General features: G+C 33.6%; 1 protein-coding gene across 15 annotated transcripts in view; it reads right to left on the bottom strand.

Annotated features, from left to right (window-relative positions):
• Positions 1–20,693, bottom strand: part of CCDC88A (coiled-coil domain containing 88A) — a 155,218-nt gene that overhangs the window by 58,517 nt on the left and 76,008 nt on the right. For all 15 annotated transcript variants that reach the window (XM_043982300.1, XM_043982301.1, XM_043982302.1 and 12 more), the window contains exons 8-14: positions 18,255–18,424; positions 16,288–16,369; positions 13,963–14,121; positions 7,602–7,748; positions 4,407–4,551; positions 2,632–2,816; positions 536–673 (exon numbers count right to left, since the gene is read on the bottom strand). In XM_043982300.1, coding sequence (XP_043838235.1) covers positions 536–673; positions 2,632–2,816; positions 4,407–4,551; positions 7,602–7,748; positions 13,963–14,121; positions 16,288–16,369; positions 18,255–18,424 — 1,026 coding nt within the window. The remainder of the gene's footprint in view (positions 1–535; positions 674–2,631; positions 2,817–4,406; positions 4,552–7,601; positions 7,749–13,962; positions 14,122–16,287; positions 16,370–18,254; positions 18,425–20,693) is intronic.

Raw genomic sequence — 20,693 nt, 5'->3', positions numbered from 1 at the left:
TGTACAATGCAGTTTATTGGAATGGGAGTCAGAAAGCCTGAGCTGTAGTTTTGCCACTAATTAGCTATGTGACCTCAGGCAAGCTACCAAACCTCTGAGGACTTTAGCTTCCAAATCTACAAAATAATATTATCTATGGGTACCCAAACCCTTAGATCAGTATCTACCAATCATTTCTAATTCTTGATAGAATACTAAGCTGGTAAGCTGCAACTACATCACATTTTGCCTTCCCCTGAACTGAACCTTGCTCTAAAGAAGGTTTTGAGGAATTTAAAACAGCTTGTTGTCCAAAAAAGGGCAACTCTGGACCAGATGAGCTCTAAGATTTTGCCCCTTCATTGTTTGAAGAACTGAGTTACTCCATAAAAGTACACACAAACTCATAACCACCCTTATAATTCTAAAGTTACTTAAAAAAATTAACATTGTAAATACAATTTTAATGGCTTATGAATAATTGGCTTACATATGCTTTAAAACATTTTTTTTTGTAGGGAGATTAAAATACTTAAATACTAGAAAATTGACAGACCTGTCTTTCTGAGTTTTCTCGAAGTGTTTCAAGGGTCTTTTCCAGCTGTGCTTTCTCCTTCATTAGATCCTTGCTCAGATTTTGACAATTTTGAAGACTTTGCTTTTCTTGAATGATTTCATTCTCAAGACCTTCCAACTAGGGGGAAAAACCAATCAGGGAGTATTAAGTATATTTATTGTTTCTATACTGTGACAAAACCAAAGATAGCATTCAATTTTAACAACAAACTGATAAACATTTAAAATTTTAAAATGAAGTTCAGAGTTTATATTAAAAACATTTATGCACAGTTATCTTCAAACCCTCTTCATGGTTAAAGGTTAAGTACAATGGGTAAACTGAAGCTGAATGTCTGGTGGTTGTATGGTAACATACAAGAATCATTATCAAAGCTGAAACAAATGTCTATTCTGTGTTCTTGGCTTCATATGGTTTTTTTTGGGAGTCAAGACGACATTTACATTTCAAGAAATGAAAATAGAAGGAAAGGAAGGAGGTAAGGGAGAAAAAAATTGGCAAAGATTGGGAAGAAATGGTGAAGTATTTTAAGAGTAAAAGGAGAATTAAGAATGAAGTGAAAAGGGGGAAAAATAAGAGAATGGGAAGAAAATGTTAGAAAAGAAGGAAAAAAGGTCTGGATTCAATTCTAGTAAATGTTTAAGTCTGTTTTCAATTACAGTTTAATATAGTTACATATAGCAAGATATGTTAGCTCAAAACAGACTATATTATAGATTTAGAGAAGTCATTTTTCTAAATATATGCCAGTTATTTAATATATTTAAGAGAGGCAAAAAAATAGTACTTTTACATAGTTTGTATTTTTCAACAGGCTTAAAATTATAAAAATACCTCCAGTTAGTAGTAAAAAACATTAAATTAAAAAATTTATTCTTAAAGTATTTGGGGTCATCCATTTCACTCTTTTTTTTAATGGTTTTTTTGTTGTGTTTTTTTTAGTGAGGCAACTGGGGTTAAGTGACTTGCCCAGGGTCACACAGCTAGTAAGTGTTAAGTGTCTGAGACCGGATTTGAACTCAGGTACTCCTGACTCCAGGGCCAGTGCTCTATCCACTGCGCCACCTAGCTGTCCCCCATTTCATTCTTAATAATATTCATAATAAAAGTTTATTATACTCCAAAGACAAGAGCAGTTTCAAATCACAAATAAAATACAAAAATAAGAATACAAATTTCATTTATATTTTAAGGATGGTCCCATTATTCCTAAAAAAAAAGATCCAATTAATCCAATTCTACTATTAAAGTAAATACTGAAATATATACATAACATTTGTTAAACCGGGTGTCATTTGTTGTACCATATTAAAAAGATAAAAAAAATTTGGATAATGGACCCAAGTAAGCAATTAAATTTAAATGTTCAGGGGGCAGCTAGATGGCGCAGTGGTTAAAGCACCGGTCCTGGATTCAGGAGTACCTGAGTTCAAATCCGGCCTCAGACACTTGACACTTACTAGCTGTGTGACCCTGGGCAAGTCACTTAAACCCTATTGCCTACCAAAAAAAAAAATTAAATAAATAAATAATTATTATTAAATAATAATAAATAAATAAAGTTAATAAGAAATAATTCTTTGAAATACAGTTAATTAAATAGATTTCAAAGCCATCTCAGAATAATATTTAACCTATATGTAGACCGGACTACAATGAAATACTATTCAAAATTCTAAGTGGACCCCCAAATGGCAATTTCAAGCATTTACTATATTTGAATATAACATTAATTTTTTTGGGGGGGGGGGGCAATGAGGGTTAAGTGACTTTCCCAGGGTCACACAACTAGTGTCAAGTGTCTGAGTCCATATTTGAACTCAGGTCCTCCTGAATCCAGGGCCGGTGCTCTACCCACTGCGCCACCTAGCTGCCCTCTCAACATTAAATTTAAAATCTTATTACCATTGATTATTTAATTAAATTTTCCTGTACTGTGGTATTTCTGCATTACTCAAATCTAGTTAAAATTCAAGTCACATAAAAAGCTAAAAAGTATTGTTTCTACTAATATCACAGTAGTATATGCATATATACATGTGTGTATACACATATAAATATAAATGTACCATTACCTTCTTACTAAGCCTTTGGTTTTCTTTTTCAATTTTCAGAATTTTGGAATTACTGCTTTCTACAGAATCCACAGCATTTCGAAGCTCTTCTACTGTCTTCACCAAACTCTGATTTTCCATTTCCAACTTCAATAACCTACTTGATGTTAATTCATTCACCTCATGGCCCAGAGATTTTTGTGGTGCTATAAAATTAAAAATGTAACATTAGTAGGGGTGCATGTATATATATCTCTCTCCTTACCACTAAGTAAATATTACTGAATCACTTGCCCAGAGTCCCTAATTTGTATCTATGAAATTTGATGAATGTTGAATATGGATTTTGCGATTTTCACATGATGATGTACAACCCAGTAGAAAAGGCAGATGTCAAGAGATCTGAGTTCTAGCACAAGTCAATCTTTTTTTTTTTTTTAAAGGCAATTGGGGTTAAGTGACTTGCCCAAGGTCACACAGCTAGTAAGTGTCAAGTGGCTGAGGCTGGATTTGAACTCAGGTCCTCCTGAATCCAGGGCAGGTGCTTTATCCACTGCGCCACATAGCTGCCCCCATAAATGTTTTTAAAGACAGGAAAAGAAATTATATAAAATTTTTCCTATACTAGCAATATAATTATTACCTATATCAGGAAGAGTCAAAATAGAGAAAAACCATAGATCAATATTTCAAAGGAATTTGAAATAAAATATTAGCAAGGAGACTACAGCAACATATAACAAAATTATATACTATGATGAAGTTGGTTTTATGCCAGTAATGCAGGTCTGGTTTGATATAAGAAACATTATAAACATAATTAACAACATTAATAACCAGAAAAACAAATATCTTATGATTATATCAATAGATGCAGAAAAGGCTTTTGGCAAGATATAATACTGATTCTTGTTAAAGAAAAACAATAGGTAGCACAGAAATAAACAGATGATAACAATCTCAAAACAAAGAGCTAAAATTAACTGTAATGGGGATAAACTAGAGGCTTTTCCAGTAAGATCAGAGGTAAAACAAAAATGTTCATTATCACAATTTCTATCCAATAAAGTGCTAGAAATAACTAGCAATAAGACAAGAAAAAGAAATTGGAAGAATAAGCACAAGCAAAGAGGAAACATAATTATGTTGTACAGATGATGTGATGGATTAGAAAACCCTAAAGAATTAAACTAATTGAAATAATTAACAACTTTAGTAACATTACAGTATATAAAACAAATCCACATCAATCATTAGCATTTTTGTCATAAGCATAAAATACTTGTTGAAATTAAGTATTTTAATTACTCATGGAAGAGAGGGATTAATCTTAGTTCCCTTGTGTCAGAAGAGAGGAACACAAGCAATGGATTGAAGGAAAGCATATTTAAGTTTAGGTTAAACTTCCTAACAACGAGCTATCACTGGATGTAGTAGGTTCCCACACTAGAAGTCTTTAAGAAGGATGGATAGCTACTTGTCAGATATGGTATAAAAACAATTCTTTTGGGGCAGCTATGTGGTACAGTGGATAAAGCACTGGCCTTGGATACAGGAGGACCTGAGTTCAAATGCGACCTCAGACACTTGACATGTACTAGCTGTGTGACCCTGGGCAAGTCACTTAACCCTCACTGCCCTCCCTCCCCCACAAAAGCAATTCTTTTTCTATGTATGGATTCCACTACATGGCCACTGAGGTCCCTTCTAAATATGAATTTCAGTGACAATCTGGGGAAAAACACTATTTCATAATTCTGTCATTTCTACTGAACTTTGATTGTATTTTGTTATACCTTCTGAGAGTTCACTTGTTCTTGATATCTGTTCCAATTCCCAGCCAAGATGTAATGACTCATCCATACTTTGTTTCTGTGCCATTTCCAAACTCATATTTTCTTCCATTAGTTCTTCAATCTTTTTTCTATCCATATCACGTTCCTTGGAAGAAAGAATTATCCTTTACATTAATATAAATTATAAATACTAAGTTATACTAACTAGCTACTATTTCACTGGTTAAAAGTTTTATTCAAAAATATTACTTGAAATTATAAAACATAAGAAGTTAACTCTACAAAAATGTAATCTTTAAAAATATAATATTTTAGATACATGTTTTTGTTTTTATTAATTAAATATATACTAAATCCCTTTTAAAGGTCATCTAGGTTCAAAGCATATAGTTTAGTGATACTATGCAAGATTTCTGGCTAGTTTTAGGAAGAGCTGTATTTTTTTATCTTATCAAATTCTGAATTTGAAAATAAAACAGTAAACAACATAAAACCTTGCGTAATATTTCCTGCACCACTCAAGCAAAGAATATGTCAATGAATTTTTGAAGGATCCTTTAATAATTTAAGATTGATTTTTTTTTACAATTACTTTTGTTTTACTTCAGGTTACAACTTCCTGTCCCATCTTTATTCCTACTTTAATCTGCCTAAACCTGTTCCTTAACTCTGCTATGATTTATAATCCCTTCTTTTGACAATCCATGGATCTTGTTCTGACTTTACTTATACCTTTCCTAGTTAGACTTTTAAATTTTTCAGTACTAAGATGTAATCTGGATTCCAACCCATCACTGAACACTGTTCCTTACAAGGTTACCAGCTATCTTTTTTTCTTTTAAAAAATGTTCTTTTTTTATTTTGAACTTAATCACCACCAACAAATAGAAACATTCCAATATGCAAAATGCAATTTTTTAAAAAGGAAAAAATAAACTATAAAATGTTACATGGTTTATCTTTTTTCCTAATGTAGAGATTTTTACAAAGTATAATTAAATTTTAATATGGCAATTCCAACATCATTTCCTAATTGCTAAATACAATAGATATTGTATTGCTAAATGCAAAAGCAACTTTTCGTAGTTCTCTTCTTACTGTATCCTTCTCCTGTTCAAAATCTTTTGTGGCTATTGTCCGTAGGATAAAAATCAAACTTCTCATCTCAGCATTTAAAATCTTCCATAATCTGACACCTTTTCTGACTTAATAACAATCTTATTATTAATATTAGTATTCATATTTGTCCTTCTTGCACTTTACATTTTAAATAAACTTTCTTTCTAGTTGTTTCCCAAACTCTCTCACTTCCAGGTGACTTATTCCCTCAGGCCTGGAATATACAGCCTTCTCGGCTCCACCTCTACTGTTCTTGACTTAGTTCAGGAGCCCCTTTTTACTAAAACTCTTATCCTTCCAGTTCAAATTATTTTGCATTTGCTTCTTTTTTTTCATTACTAGTCTGTCATTGTATCTGTAATGCCACCTATCCATGTTTATTCTGAACCTCCATCTGGCAAATTACACAAAATACTGGTTCAAGAGATGACTATAGGGGGCAGCTACATGGAGCACTGGACAAAACACAGGGCCTGGATTCAGGAGGACCTGAGTTCAAATTCGGCTTCTAGTCATATTCGTAACCCTTCCCATTTCCACCATAAACTTTTATTTATCAGTCATCATCCTCTCCCCGACCTATACCCACAATTTAGTCTCCCTTATTCTAAAAAGCTCTCCCTTGGTCCCTGTTATGCCCTCTCAATCTATCCCGGTTTTTTTTTCTCCTCAAATTTTTCACTAAGAGATCTCGGAAGTATATTTTATACTTTCTTACCTCATACTCACTCATCAACCTCTTGCAATGTAGCTGCCAAACCAGCATGCTACTGAAAAGGAATTTTTCCAAGGTCACTCATAACCTACTAATCCCCAAATTCAATGACCTTTTTTCAGTCCTCAATACTCTAACTTTCCTAGCATTTAACTTTGAAGCTACCTTCCTCCTCCTTTCTACCTCCTTCATTTGCATAATACTGATTAGCTAACACCCTCACTCCCTTCTGTATTCTGATAACTCAGTTGAGTTAGGATATCCCCTACATTCTGGCATTCATCCTTTTATATTCTCTCCCTCCACTTGCTCCGATGTTGAGCTAATTTACACCCAGGGTTCGAATAAACACTTCTGTGCAAATAGCTTAAAATCACCACATGATTAAAGCTCAAACTCCACATATCCAAAGTGAAATTCATTATTTCTATCCACCTCTTTGGCTAAAATCTGCTATTTCCTTAATTTCTTAATTATGAGTTTATGGCACCAGCTTCCTCCTGGCAATCTTTGTTTTTTCTGTTCTCCAGGACCATCTCACAGAGCTGGTTGCCAAGCTCTTTCCCCTTCTATCCATCTCCACAAGATGCTTTCTTTTGGTACACAAACTACTGTAATAGCCTCTTTTCTGATCTTCCTGACTCTAAGTTCACTCTTTTCCAATCACACTGCTTATTTTTTCTTACTATGCTACTTTGAGTAAGCCTCCAATCAGGTAAATTTAAACTATTCCTATCCTGACATAAGGTTTTTCACAATCAGACTCCAACATTAATTTACATTCTTATACACATTATTTCCTTTTTCAGGTATTTTACTTTCTAGTCAACCTGTACTGTATTCTTCTCCCCATCCCACCCTCTGTTGTTCCCTTATAACTAGAATGGATTCTTTGACCAGCCCTGCCCTGCCCACTTCATCTTAGTCCCAATCTCTCTTTTTTCAGGGCCTATATCAAGTGCTACTCCCTCCAGGAAGTCTTCCTTCCATAATCCTTCCAATGAGTATGGCTTCTGCCTTCTTATGTTTACTTCTATTTAAATACTACTTCTTACATTGTTTTATTTTGAACTTCCATTTACATTGATCAGACTATGGAATGACATGTAAGTACAAGTTCCATTCTGATAAGCCTGTAAGTTTCTTAAGAATAGAGACTATTTCTTATTTCACCTCTCTATCTCTAGTACCTACCAGAGTGCCTTGAACATAGAAGAAGGTGCTTGAGAAGTGTTTGCTAAATTAAATTTTAAATGAATCATTCCTATACCCCATTCTTTACTCTCCTGCATTGAGAAGAAATAAGTTGCCTTATATAATTTCCCCAAAGCCTCTATGTTTCACCAAGTTTATATTCTTACCATCTCCATATCATGTAGTTTGGCCTTCAGTTGTAAGTTTTCTTTTTCTAATTCATGTAATTTATCAGAACGAGTGCGGGTTCCTTCAAGTTGGTCTTCTAACATACTTTTTGTTTCCAATAATACTTGATTGTCTTCTTTTAATTCCTACAAACATTTTAAATAAGGCTTAATCATTAAAATAAACACCATTATTATCTGTATACTTTAAAGAATTCAAAAGAACAAAAAGCCATATTTTAATAGCAAAACAATAAAAATGAATAAAATTTCTCTGCCTCTCAGAAGTAACCAAAAACTACATAATCCTTTTCCAAACTCCAACTGGGATTCAGTGTACTTTTTTTCTGAGTTCTGAATCTATGATTAAAAATAATTAAACAGGGGGCAGCTAGGTGGCGCAGGGGATAAAGCACCAGCTCTGGATTCAGCAGGACCTGAGTTCAAATCCGGTCTCAGACACTTGACACTTACTAGCTGTGACCCTGGACAATGACAAAGTAGCACCAAGAGCATGTACTTCAATACAAAGGATCTATAATTCTGTCAGTGGGCACTGCACTCAAGAAAAAATTGGTGTTAAAAGGATGGGGTTTTGTGACAGGGATCAGTTTGGTATATGTGAAAGCACTATGTAATATTCAAATGCAAGTCAGGAAATTTCACATATTCAATTCTGGGTTCGGCTCACTTTCTCTATACTGCCTATCCAAAATATGGATTAAATTAGTGGGAAGCCTAATTTGAGTAACATGCATTCATCACCCACATATAAAGCTTTTTTCCTAATAGAGGAAAACTGACTCTACAACTGTTACAGAGTAAGAGTTCTTTGTTAGACTATACATTGTTTCATTCACAAATCCATGGGACATTGTGAAGCAACTAAATTTAGTACAAGAGAAAGGCGGAACCTAAGTCAGAGCAAAGAGTTCACACAGCATACGGAAGTCTGTATATTTATGACAGTACAAAAAAGGAAGGAGGAGAAAACAGAAATCTCCTAAAGGGAAGTGGAATGGGAGAGACCTCTTAATATCCCTAACAGTATACATGGTTGATACACATATAAACATACATATATGTACACACATATCTGATTTTATTTTGTAGAATTACTGGCAAAGAGGAACACTATATGAAATCTCTCTTCCATTTGAACTTTAAACAGGACATTCCCTATGGCAGCAGTGAATATATCTGATGATTCAAATCAACAGATATTCACACAGAAAGTATGTCTGTTTTATTCCTGTTTTCATATTGATACTCAGAGGATCAATTAATAAAAAGATCTTTGTGGCTGAATTTATAAAATAATTTTGTTTGATCTTAACATACTTTTTGTGGAAGCAGAATGGGTACTCATAATGTGAGCATGGCTGAACATATTACAGGATAGTAGCATAACAGAAAATTATTGTGCCATAAGAAACAAAATACACGAGAAATTCAAAGAAACACAGAAAAAACTGTATTAACTGACACACAGTGAAGACAAAGGAACCAACAATATACAAAATTATCACAACACTGTAAATGAAAACAACAGAGACATAGAAGTAAATGCACATATATGCAAATGAAAAATTACATCAGAAATAATACTGAACACAATGACAAATTTTAATTCCCTTCGAAAAGAGGTAAACTAAAAAGTTTATGCATTGGTAGAAGACACAGCTATACTGCCAAAATTATAGAACTTTCAAGTACTAGAAGTTCTAATAGGCCTCTTCTACATGCATCCTTTCCCGATTTGCTAGTGTCTTACTCCAAAATTACCTGTTATATATTGTATCAGTCAGTTAACAATCATTTATATGTACTTCTATTTCATTTTCTTATTTTATCCCAGAGCCTAATAGTCTTGGGGACATAGAACTTAATAGGATGGCAAGATAACAAAATACTGGAAAAATTCAAAGACAGTATCATTATTATAAAAGGCAATTTGAGAAGACATCAAGTAACTGTCTATCCATATGGTATTTCCTTTGCTCTATAAAATCTTTAAATGCTCTAACCAGATGTAAAGAGTATATACTTAAATTTTTCAAACACAGCAATTTTCTTTTTTTTCTGATAAAAAGTATTTTATTGTTTTTTCCAGTTACATGTAAAGATAGTTCTCAGCATTTGTTTATACAAGCTTTCCAATTTCAGATTTTTCTCCCTCCCTCCCCCTCCCCTAGACAGCAGGTAATCTGAAATAGATTATATATATAACAATAAACATATTTCTGCATTAGTCATGTTAGAGGAAAAGAATCAGAGCAATGAGGAAAAACCTCAAAATAGAAAAACAGCACCAAAACCAAAAGAAACAGTATGGTTCAATCATCTATACTCCACAGCATCATCAGCATCTATACTCCACAGTTCTTTTTTTTCCCCTGGATTTGGAAATCCCCTTCAATTATGAGTCCCCTGGAACTCTCCTGTACCATTGCATTGGTGAGAAGAATCTAGTCCATCACAGTTGATCAACACACAATGCTGATGATACTGTGTACAATGTTCTTCTGGTTCTGATCATCTCACTCATCATCAGTTCATGCAAGTCCTTCCAGGTTTCTCTGAACTCCTCCTGCTCATTGTTTCTTTTCTTTTTCTTTTTTTTTTTTTGCAGGGCAATGGGGGTTAAGTGACTTGCCCAGAGTCACACAGCTAGTAAGTGTCAAGTGTCTGAGGCCGGATTTGAACTCAGGTACTCCTGAATCCAGGGACGGTGCTTTATCCACTGCGCCACCTAGCTGCCCCTGCTCATTGTTTCTTACAGCACAATAGAATTCCATTACATTCATATACCACAACTTGTTCAGCCGCTATTCCCCAATTGATGGGCAACCCCTCAATTTCCAATTCCTTGCCACCACAAGGAGAGCAGCTATAAATATTTTTGTACATGTGGGTCCTTTTCCCTTTTTTTATGATCTCCTTGGGAAAAAGACCCAAAAGAACCACAGCAATTGTCAAAGACCATCTGCTGAATCAAAGAGAAGTTCCAATTTGCACCAATGGAAGAAGCAGAAAAGTTATAGAATCTTCAAGTATTATTAAAAAAATTCTAAAGAGTCAGTGTCTACATGAGTGCTCTCCTAATTCCCTCAGTTGCTAGTACTACCCTCTTCCATCTCTTTAATTACCTGGTCTATATATTGTCTCTTTAAATACCTGTACATATTGTCTCACACCTGACAGACTGTAAGCTCCGAGGGCAAGGACTGTTTAATTTTGTTCTTGTGCCCCAGAGCCTAATAGTTACCTGGCACAGAGTAGGCTCTTAATAAATACTTGACTAAATATACATTTTACCATAACAACCTGGCAAGAGCTTTAAGCCTGAATACAATTTGAAAATGTAGAAACCTAATTGGCTGAGATTGCTAGTATATGGCTATCTCTGTAGTACCTATACAATACTGCTTTAAATATAAAGTGAAAAAGATTTACATAAATTGCAATTATTAAATCTATTTGTTATGAAATCTATTTTTACATTTCTTTTTAAATTCAAATTAAAATATATTCATTTCTATCATCACTGCTTTCTTCATTTTTGCTGCTATCAGGAAAAAAGTACAGACAATGTATCTTGAAAAATATAGTAAAAATCAAAACCAATAGGAAAGTTAGTATTTTACTAACTTTTTACTAAGTGGTCTCTAGAAAAATCCTTCCAAGAGTCACATTTTGTATAACCATTAAGAGTTTCTCATGTATATATTTAATAATTAGCCTGGTACTTTCAAGTGTGTATTCAATTGTACAGTCTAGTTTTAAATAATTTCAAGTTGTTATATAATCACTACTAACTCTTGAATGTTTCCAGGTTAGAATTTCCCTTTTGAATTCCTTTTCAATCTTCCACTACATGTAAACCACACATCCACTCTGGAAAATAAAACATCAGAGAATGGGAAAATGATACAAAATAGGTTACTGGAAATCATTACTGGGCCAATTAGTTAGTGAACTCTGCAAGATAGACATAGTAACTCAAACTTCAAATTTCCTAAAATCAAACAGATAATTATTATTTTAAATCTATCTCTATTTAAATTTGTCTATAGGCTCAATCCTTCAAAATATAAAATTTACTGGAAGAAATTTAGCATCCCATGATAATACATAGAAATCTAAGGAGAGATGGATAAGGCATACAATAAACGACGATAAAGTCTATTAGTTCATATTTTCAGTCTATAGTCAGATCTAAACTAGCAGAGAAAACTGGTAATGGAAACAATTATTCAAATTGATAGTTTTTTATCACAATTATCCTATATTTAAGTGAAAGTGATCCTTTTATTTAAATTACTTAAATTACCTATATTTACCTTCCCCAATGTCACTAAACTTGCTTAAATATGACCTAAAATAGAATTATCACCAGAAGGGAAAAAAGTCATAAAATGTAAAAAAGGAAGTTACTTGAATGTATAAGGCAAATTTGTTTCCAGTTGTACACAAGCATAGAATTTTAGAGTCACAAGGTTATCTATAGGTACACTGAATTCAGCCTACTCACTTTAACATGAGAAAACAGAATTAAGTAATTAAGTAACTCAAGTTAGGCATACAAAATCAGTAATGGTAGATCCCTGAAGTACTGGTGCAGTACTTTATTTTTGGAACTCTAAGTCTTATGAAAATGAATGTTGAAAACATTACATGTAAATGGAAAATAAAATAAATAAATACAAAAAAGGATTAATATCATCTCATATCTAAATTATATCTTACAAAGTACTTTTCTTGAAAAAGTCTTGTAAACTTGGTTTGATTAAATTCAACAAACATTTAATAAAGTACTTATTATGTGAGAGGTACGATGCTAGGGCCTAGGGATACAAAGACATAAAAATAATAAAATTCCATGCCCTGTTAGAATGCAAAAAAGTTACACTCTATTGGGGGAGAGTAGAGTACAACAAGAACATTTAAATGAATTTAAAATACAAAATAAAGTTATAATGGGAACAGAAGCTATAAGGGGCATAAGGGAATGCCTCTTACAGAAGATGGCATTTAAACTGAGTTCTGAAGAGAGCCAGGTATTCCAAGTGGCACGGAGGCAGCTTTTGCAAAGGCATGAAGTGAGATGAGAATTGTGTAAAGGGAAGAGACAAACATGTCAGTCTGGATAGAACAATGAGTAGATAAGAGAGAATAATGTAAAATAAGTCTGGAAAGACAAGTCAAAAACCAGATTGTGAAAGCTTTTAAATACTAAACAGCAGACTCTATATCTGTTTAATCCTAAAGGAAACAGAAAGCCACTAAAGCTTCTTGAGCAGAGGAGTAACATTGATAGATCTATTCATTATGAACATAAATAGGTAATAGTCTCCATACAGGTAAGATTCCAAAGAGAACTCTGCCAAGTCCCCTAGGTGACCACTAGTGGAGAAATAATAATGTCTTTCATTTGCTGAATTTCAGTTGAACACAGTTATTTAAGGGGAGAGAGCTATTTAGGACAATACAAATTCTGGGCAGATAGCTACCTACTATTTTATCCAGAAAGGATTTTTAATACAATCACGTTGGAAATCATACACACTACAAGGGGAATGAAAATAATAATTTTTAAAGGCATATATCTTCTGCCAAAAAATTACCTACACCATCCATCCAATCAATCCTACTAATTTCTATTGGTCCTAATACCATATTGTTTAAGCTTGCTGAAAACTCAGGTCAAACCAAGTAGAAAATTTTTCAAGATTTAAATTTTTAATTTTTTTTTTTTTGCTGGGCAATGAGGGTTAAGTGACTTGCCCAGGGGCACACAGCTAGTAAGTGTCAAGTGTCTGAGGTCGGATTTGAACTCAGGTTCTCTTGAATCCAGGGCCGGTGCTTTATCCACTGCACCACCTAGCTGCCCCCAAGATTTAAATTTTTAAGGGTTTTTTTTACACCTGTAGACTTTAATGATCTGACAAGAAAATTTAAGTTCACTAACTATAGGTGAAATTGTAACTAAGTATATTCTTTTATTTTCAATGTAGAAGACATGCTTGGTAATATGACATGCATTTATAGGTAGCATGGGAGAATGTTAAGATTATCACTAGGCTAAGACAGGAAAAGCAATGGTAAATGATGCCAAGAGATCACCAAGATCATTAGTGAGAGGTATGAGATCCTATTCTACCACCATATCCTAAAATAATATTGTCACTTTAACAGGTTCTGTTCTATTATCAAAGGCAGTAAATTAAAGTATTTGTCCATTCAACAGGAATCTAACAGCTTACTGAATTTATAGAAAAATTAAAGTTATTAGTTTAAACATCACAAAGTTTTGAAAAGAAAAAAGTGCCACAATCAGTTTAAGAATGATATAGCATACCTCAACTCTTGCTTTATAAAATTCAATATCATGTAGCCTCTCTTTATATCTGCTGACTTCACTTTCAAGTTTGTCAACTCTGATTGCTTTTTCTCGAAGTGCATCCAATTCATCTCGGTATACTCTGGCTGAGCGTGCATCCGAAAGCAAGTTCATATTCTAATAAATAAGATATGTAATACATAAAGTTAGCATTTTCATTTTGCATTTCTAGATTCACAATTAAAATAATGCCCCATAAAAGGTAAATTAGTCTTAGTAAACCATCTTTTCAAAGGAGAATAAAAAAGCAAAAATTAATCATAACTTTTTTCTTACCAATGTTACATTTTGTAATTAAATCAACGTGAAACTATTTTCATAGGAAAAACACTGGCCACGTAATAATAATATAAAATCAAGAGGGAACGTGGCATAGTAGATAGGGAGAATACTTTGGAGTTAAGAAGACTTAGATTTGAGTCACAATTCTGATAAATACTGTCCATATATCTGAGAGAGGTAAAGGAATTCTGCATCAGGAGTTTCCATATATTAATGAAATCATGACATAGCTATACATATATATATACATATATATATATATACCCACATATGCATGTATAAAAACGTGTGTCCATGTGTGTATATATGTTAAGATTTAATTATTTTTATATATGAACACTCAACTTGAGTATTACTGTTTTCATGAATAATTTATCCTTTAGAGACAGGATCAGGACTTAACCTGTCATTTCACTAATATAGACAAATGAGAAAACTTTCTTTACTAATTCATGTCGGGATCTTCTCTTCAACTTTAAGCTTTAGAAACTTGCCTACAGCACTAAGAGATTAAGAGACTTGCTCAGGTGGCAAGACCAGGATGTGTATAGGAAACTGAATCCAAGTCTTTCCAACTCCAAGGACGACTATATAGCCACTATATCACATTGCTTCTCATGTTATACACACACACACACACACACACACACACACATCTATGCAAGTATGAATATATAATCAGCCAGACGGGTATGCTATTAAAGGAGTAGAATTCTGGCCACAGTATAACTAGTAACAACATGAGTCGTTAATGACAATGGTGGAGCTGTGCAATAGCAAAGATGTGTGGGGCGGAACAACTTTTTCTCACCCTGGGTTCCTATGTTATACAGATAACCCACAGCACAGTTTTATAAATTTCCCTGAGGTGTTCAAATATAAAAAGAGAAAAAATGCATTGTAGTTGAAATAAATGAGAGTAAACAATTTGAGACCAAAGAATGAACTAAATTGAAAGTTAAAGGTTTTTTGTTAAAAGGAAAATTTAAAGAATTTAAAAGGAAATATAGTATGGTAAAGAAAAGGTCGTGATTTTTTGCCAGAATACAGTTCTGAATTAACTTAGACAAAAAGAATCATGAAGTTTGTGAATGATTTTACAAAATCCAAAAATATTTCAGGAATAAAAAGATAAAAGGTCTTTTCCATCTAAATATTATGATAAAATTTGATGCCTAAAAGATATATGCAGTGTGAGTGCTTTGTAATATAACATTAATAACATCATTTGATGGAAAAACAGTTTAGAATTTCAGAGATTTCCTGTTTTGTCAACCAAAGACTATCTTATGCAAAGGTCTCAAATCCTATTTCAATGCCTCATGGAAGTGACCTGAGGTCTCAAGACTATAGCAGTAGGATGAAAGTTTTGTCAGTTTTTATCAATATAAAAAGGATTTATTGAAGAGCTGGCAAATGACTATATGTCTATTGTGTGAGGGACAATCCAACTAAAGGTGGATAGTTTCATAACCATAAGGAAAACCATCAAGCAATACATTCTTTGATCACAGTAATCCATGAATAAATACAGTCTACTAAAGAGTAATTGGAAAGATGAAGATGTACCTATACATTTATTGATTTATTGATTTATTGGGGGTCAGGGGGAGAGGAGTGAGGCAATCAGGGTTAAGCAACTTGCCCCATGTTCATACAGCTAGTAAGTGTCTGGGGCTGAATTTGAACTCAGGTCCTCTGGGTGGTGCTCTATCCACTGTGCCACCTAACAGCCCCTATACCTTAAAATTTATAAATCCCTGAACTGAGTAGAATGCCTATTTGTAGAGGATAACAAATGTGGACTTTAAAAAATGACAACCCAGTTAAGTATTGAGACGATTCTAATAAGCAGGAAATAATATTTATGTAAAAAGTTAAGCAAATGAAAAAGAATGCTGATAAATTAATGATACAAAGATTTAATAATATTAAGTATTATCAGTAGCAAAATCAAGTTTATATTAATTGGGTTTCCAACCTAAATTTCCAGGCACAAACCTCTTGTTGAAGCCTCTTTAGTTCTGTTTCCATCTGTTCAAGCTCTTGTTTACAGTCTAACAATTGTTCCGTCTTTTCTTCCCTTAAATTAAGGAGGAAAAAAGGTATTCAAAAAACGTTTATTGTAGAAGGCAGTGTGCTAGGCACTGGGGATACAAAGATAGGAAACAAAACAATTCTGCCCTCAAGAAATTTATAGTTCACTTGGTAAATACAATGAATACATGAATAGCAAGAGCAATACATATTGTAAAGTGGGGGTGGGTGGGAATCTATATTCACTAAGGTACAATATGGCAACCTCATTTCTGTTATTTAGGTTCCTAATTTCAGTATTGAATCCAGAAGACAGTAGCCAAAAGTTGCTGCCATAGGAATAATGGCAGATTTATACATCTAGAAGTAAAATAAAGAGCTGCTGTATTTGAAATTCCAATTCTGTCAATTTCAATGATCCTCAAAAAAAGAGTACCAATGCCTGGGGAAAGGGAGAGTTGGCTTTAGTTTGTGTTTTCTAAGGAGTAATAAATTTATTTCTTCCAAATCTAAAATGTGCATTGGGCCTTTATTTGGCATGCTTAAAGATGGCAATGAACTAACTATACACTAAGTACAATATTCAAATTCATATCTACCCACCCTAATTATTCGTGTTATATTTATATAAGTAATTTACTGATATTTTATAATGTAAAATTATGAAATATTAACATTTTAGCAAGTATGTCTTTGCCACTAGGCATAAGACTACTCAGACAATCTGATTGTCTTAATCATTGCAAATCCATTTTGCATTAAATCTTTCTTTTACTGAAAATGTTCCACAAAGAGTGTGTTATAAATGTGCAAAAGGAATTTCACAAGAAAATAGGATACTAATGACTAATTTGTGCTTTAAGTAATATACCTGGAATACTTTTTATCCTAAGCATAATTCTGACTCAAATAATATATTGCCTTACATTTTTATGATTTTGATTCAATCAAATATTGCACAAAATTCTCTAGATTTGAACATATTCCTATGGTCAAGTAAAATTTACTTACAAATTAAATTTGAATGTGGTGTAAAATGTTAAACTATTCACAGTCATCATTACAGTCCTAATTGCATGCTTTATCTAAAGACTTGAGAGGACTCTACTAAATTATACAGGACATACCAGTGTTCAATGTTTAGGCTATCTATTAACTGCCAGTCAAACTAATAACTGCAATCTTTTCACAATTTTCCCAGCACAGCTGTTTGTAGAATATCCTGGGCGTGTCTAATTCAAGAGACACGTAATAATGCAGATATCCACAAATGAAAGCTGCAGCTTTCTGTTTTCTAATTTTCCTATAGACCATGATAGGATTTTCTCTGCATGATTCTACAAAATACTTAATTCAGTCAGTTTTAGACACATTAAGATAATTCCTAGATTGGACTATAAATTTAAATTCAAGACCTTCCTATACAAATTACAGGAGAAAAACTCAACTGTAAAATAAATGGAGTTGCAGTAGAAAAGGACCCTCCCTTCTTTTGTGGTCCCCCTTACAATGTAGGGTACATTTGCACGGTCTTTATACACAAATCTCCATAGTGTATGCACTGTACAGGTTTCTACTCTTTAAGGATTTATATATGTTGAATATTCTGACTCTGAATGTTTGCTTTTTCTTCATTTATTTAGTAACTATATTACTATCTTTAATTAAAATTCAAACAATTATACTTTAGATTTTGCAAAGTACTTTATACAAATTATCTATTTGATACAATAACCCAATAAAGTAAGTACAAGTATTATTAGCATCCTCTTACATATAAAGAACTGAGGCTTAGAAAGGGGAAGTGATTTGTCCATGTTCACCACCAGTTAATATCAATATGAAACTATGAAATAACTGATCTATATTTATTTCATGAACTTAAGAGTTTCTGGGCCACAGAAAAGGTCACAAAATCAATGTGAACTTACAATTCCTGCCTAAGTCTTCTTATCTTTGCCTTAGCATCTGCCAGTTCCACTGATAAATGTTGTCTACTTTCAGTCCGTTTCATGCCTGGAGAACCACAAGGTGACTGTGCTGACGAGGCATGAGGTAGAAAATGAATACCATCCCGTTCCTCAGAGAGTTCTATGATGGTCTAAAAAATTAAATGAAAAGATACATGATCATTTTTGGCATTTATACATCAGAGAACTGAAAATGATGCCCAAGTATACAACAGCCTTTAAGCCAAACATCACCAGAATATACCAAAAAGAATTCAAAATTGAATACCATCATAATTTTCCCATTTAACAGTCATTTAAAAAAAGATTTTATTGAAAATGTACAAAATATAAGCTAGTAATATAACACTAAATAATGGCCTTTTAATTTTTGTTATTATTACGTCCCCCCAATTAAATATGATCAAATTAACCAATTCAAGAAGCAGCAACCAAGAAAAAAAGGCTGAAAAAGGGAAAAAATACATAAAAGATTACTTTAAAAATAGGGCAGCTAGGTGGTGCAGAAGATAAAGCACTGGCCCTGGATTCAGGAGGACCTGAGTTCAAATCCAACCCCAGACACTTGACACTACCTGTGTGACTCTGGACAAGTCACTTAACCCTCGTTGCCCTGCAAAAACCAAACAAAAACATTCAAACCACCAAGCTCTAATGATATGCATTTAAGTTCCAAAGGCTTCAGAAGTTACCACAAAGGGAGGTCATTTAAGGGAAAGTTCTTTCTTCAGGTTTGCCAAAAATTCACTGCACATAATTTTGGACACGTCATTGAATTCTGTGATTCAATCAATCTACAAGCTTTTATTAAATGTTTACCATGGTGCCTAGTATCGGTGCTAAGGGAGGAGAATACAACAACAACAAAAAAAAGCAAAGCAGTCTCTGTCCTCAAGGAAATTACATTCTTTTTTTTTTCCCCCTTTTCTTTTTTAGTGAGGCAATTGAGGTTAAGTGACTTGCCCAAGGTCACACAGCCAGTAAGTGTTAACTGTCTGAGGCCGGATTTGAACTCAGGTACTCCTGATTCCAGGGCCCGTGCTCTATCCACTGCGCCACCTAGCTGCCCTGAAATTACATTCTTTAGGGACAGACTAAATGAAAATAATTAAGTACATACAAAATATATAAAGAGCAGGTGCAATGTAATCTTATTAGGGAAGGCACTAGCCACAGTGGGGACCAAAGAGAAGAACAAAAGCTAAGATTTGGGTCTTGAAGAAAAGCCAGGGAAACTAAAACATGGAACTGAGGAGGGAGAACATTCCAGGCAAGAGGTACAAACACTGCCAAGGAAAGAAGGCAGATGAAGTATCCTGAATGTATAGAAAGGAGTAGAATGTAAGAGGTTTAGAAAAGTACAGAGGCAACAGCTTGTGAATAAATAGCTTTAAACACATTATCATCAGAATAATGATAATTAGCATTTATATAATGCTTTAAAGATTGACAAATATTATCTAATTTTTTTTTTATCTCCACAGTAAACCTGGGAAACAGGTGCTATTCTTACCACTTTACAGATGAGAAAACTGGGGATGAGAAAGAGTAAATGACTTGTCCAGGGTCACATAGCAAGGTAAGTGTCTGAAGCTGAATTTGAACTTAGGCTTTTGTGACTTGAAGGCCAGAATTTTCTATCCACTACATCATCTAGCAGTCAAACAAAAGATTTTATATTTCATTCTGGAGATTAATTTTCTTCCAAGAATTTTTGTGAAGAAATTAAGAGGAAACACAAGATGTTTTTTAATGTATTATCTTTGAGAATACCATATTCTAGCCAAACTAGTACCTTTGCACATGCTTTTCTCTTGAATTACAATGCCCACCTATGCTCCCAGAATTCATCTGCTAAAATTCAGCCTATCCATCAAAAGTCAGATCATTTTTAACTATGTTAGATGAATCCTTGGAATCTCTGCTTTCTGTCATCCCTCAGGTCAAGCATTACCTCCTATGAGATCCTATGAGATTCCCACATAGTTCTTAGTGCCTCCTCCCAAAATTCTCTCATACTTATTTTGCATAAGCACATATTATCCCCACCTCACCCCCGAAAGAATGTAGATTCCTTGAGGGAAAGGACTGCTTCATTTTCCTTTGTACCTCCAGTAACTAAGTACCTTTTACATAGTAAGGATTTAGTAAATGCTTTTTGAATTCCTCTAACAACTACAACTCAAAAAAAAAAATCCTCATATTTGTTTTATGTGTATAAACACACACACACACACACACACACACACACACAAATGTTAAAATGCTCCTTCCCCTGATAGAAGCTTCTTGAGGGGTAGAGATGGTTTCATTTTTTTTTTTAACCTTTGTAAAACCCTAGCACAATTCATGGTATGCAATAAACATTTAACAACACTTAACTGATTGATATGCTCTTTC

The sequence above is a fragment of the Dromiciops gliroides genome, chromosome 2 (genome assembly GCF_019393635.1).
Source record: "Dromiciops gliroides isolate mDroGli1 chromosome 2, mDroGli1.pri, whole genome shotgun sequence".
NCBI classification, from domain to species: domain Eukaryota; kingdom Metazoa; phylum Chordata; class Mammalia; order Microbiotheria; family Microbiotheriidae; genus Dromiciops; species Dromiciops gliroides.
The sequence above is the reverse complement of the archived record's forward strand: the minus strand, read 5'-3'. Positions and strand labels throughout refer to the sequence as shown.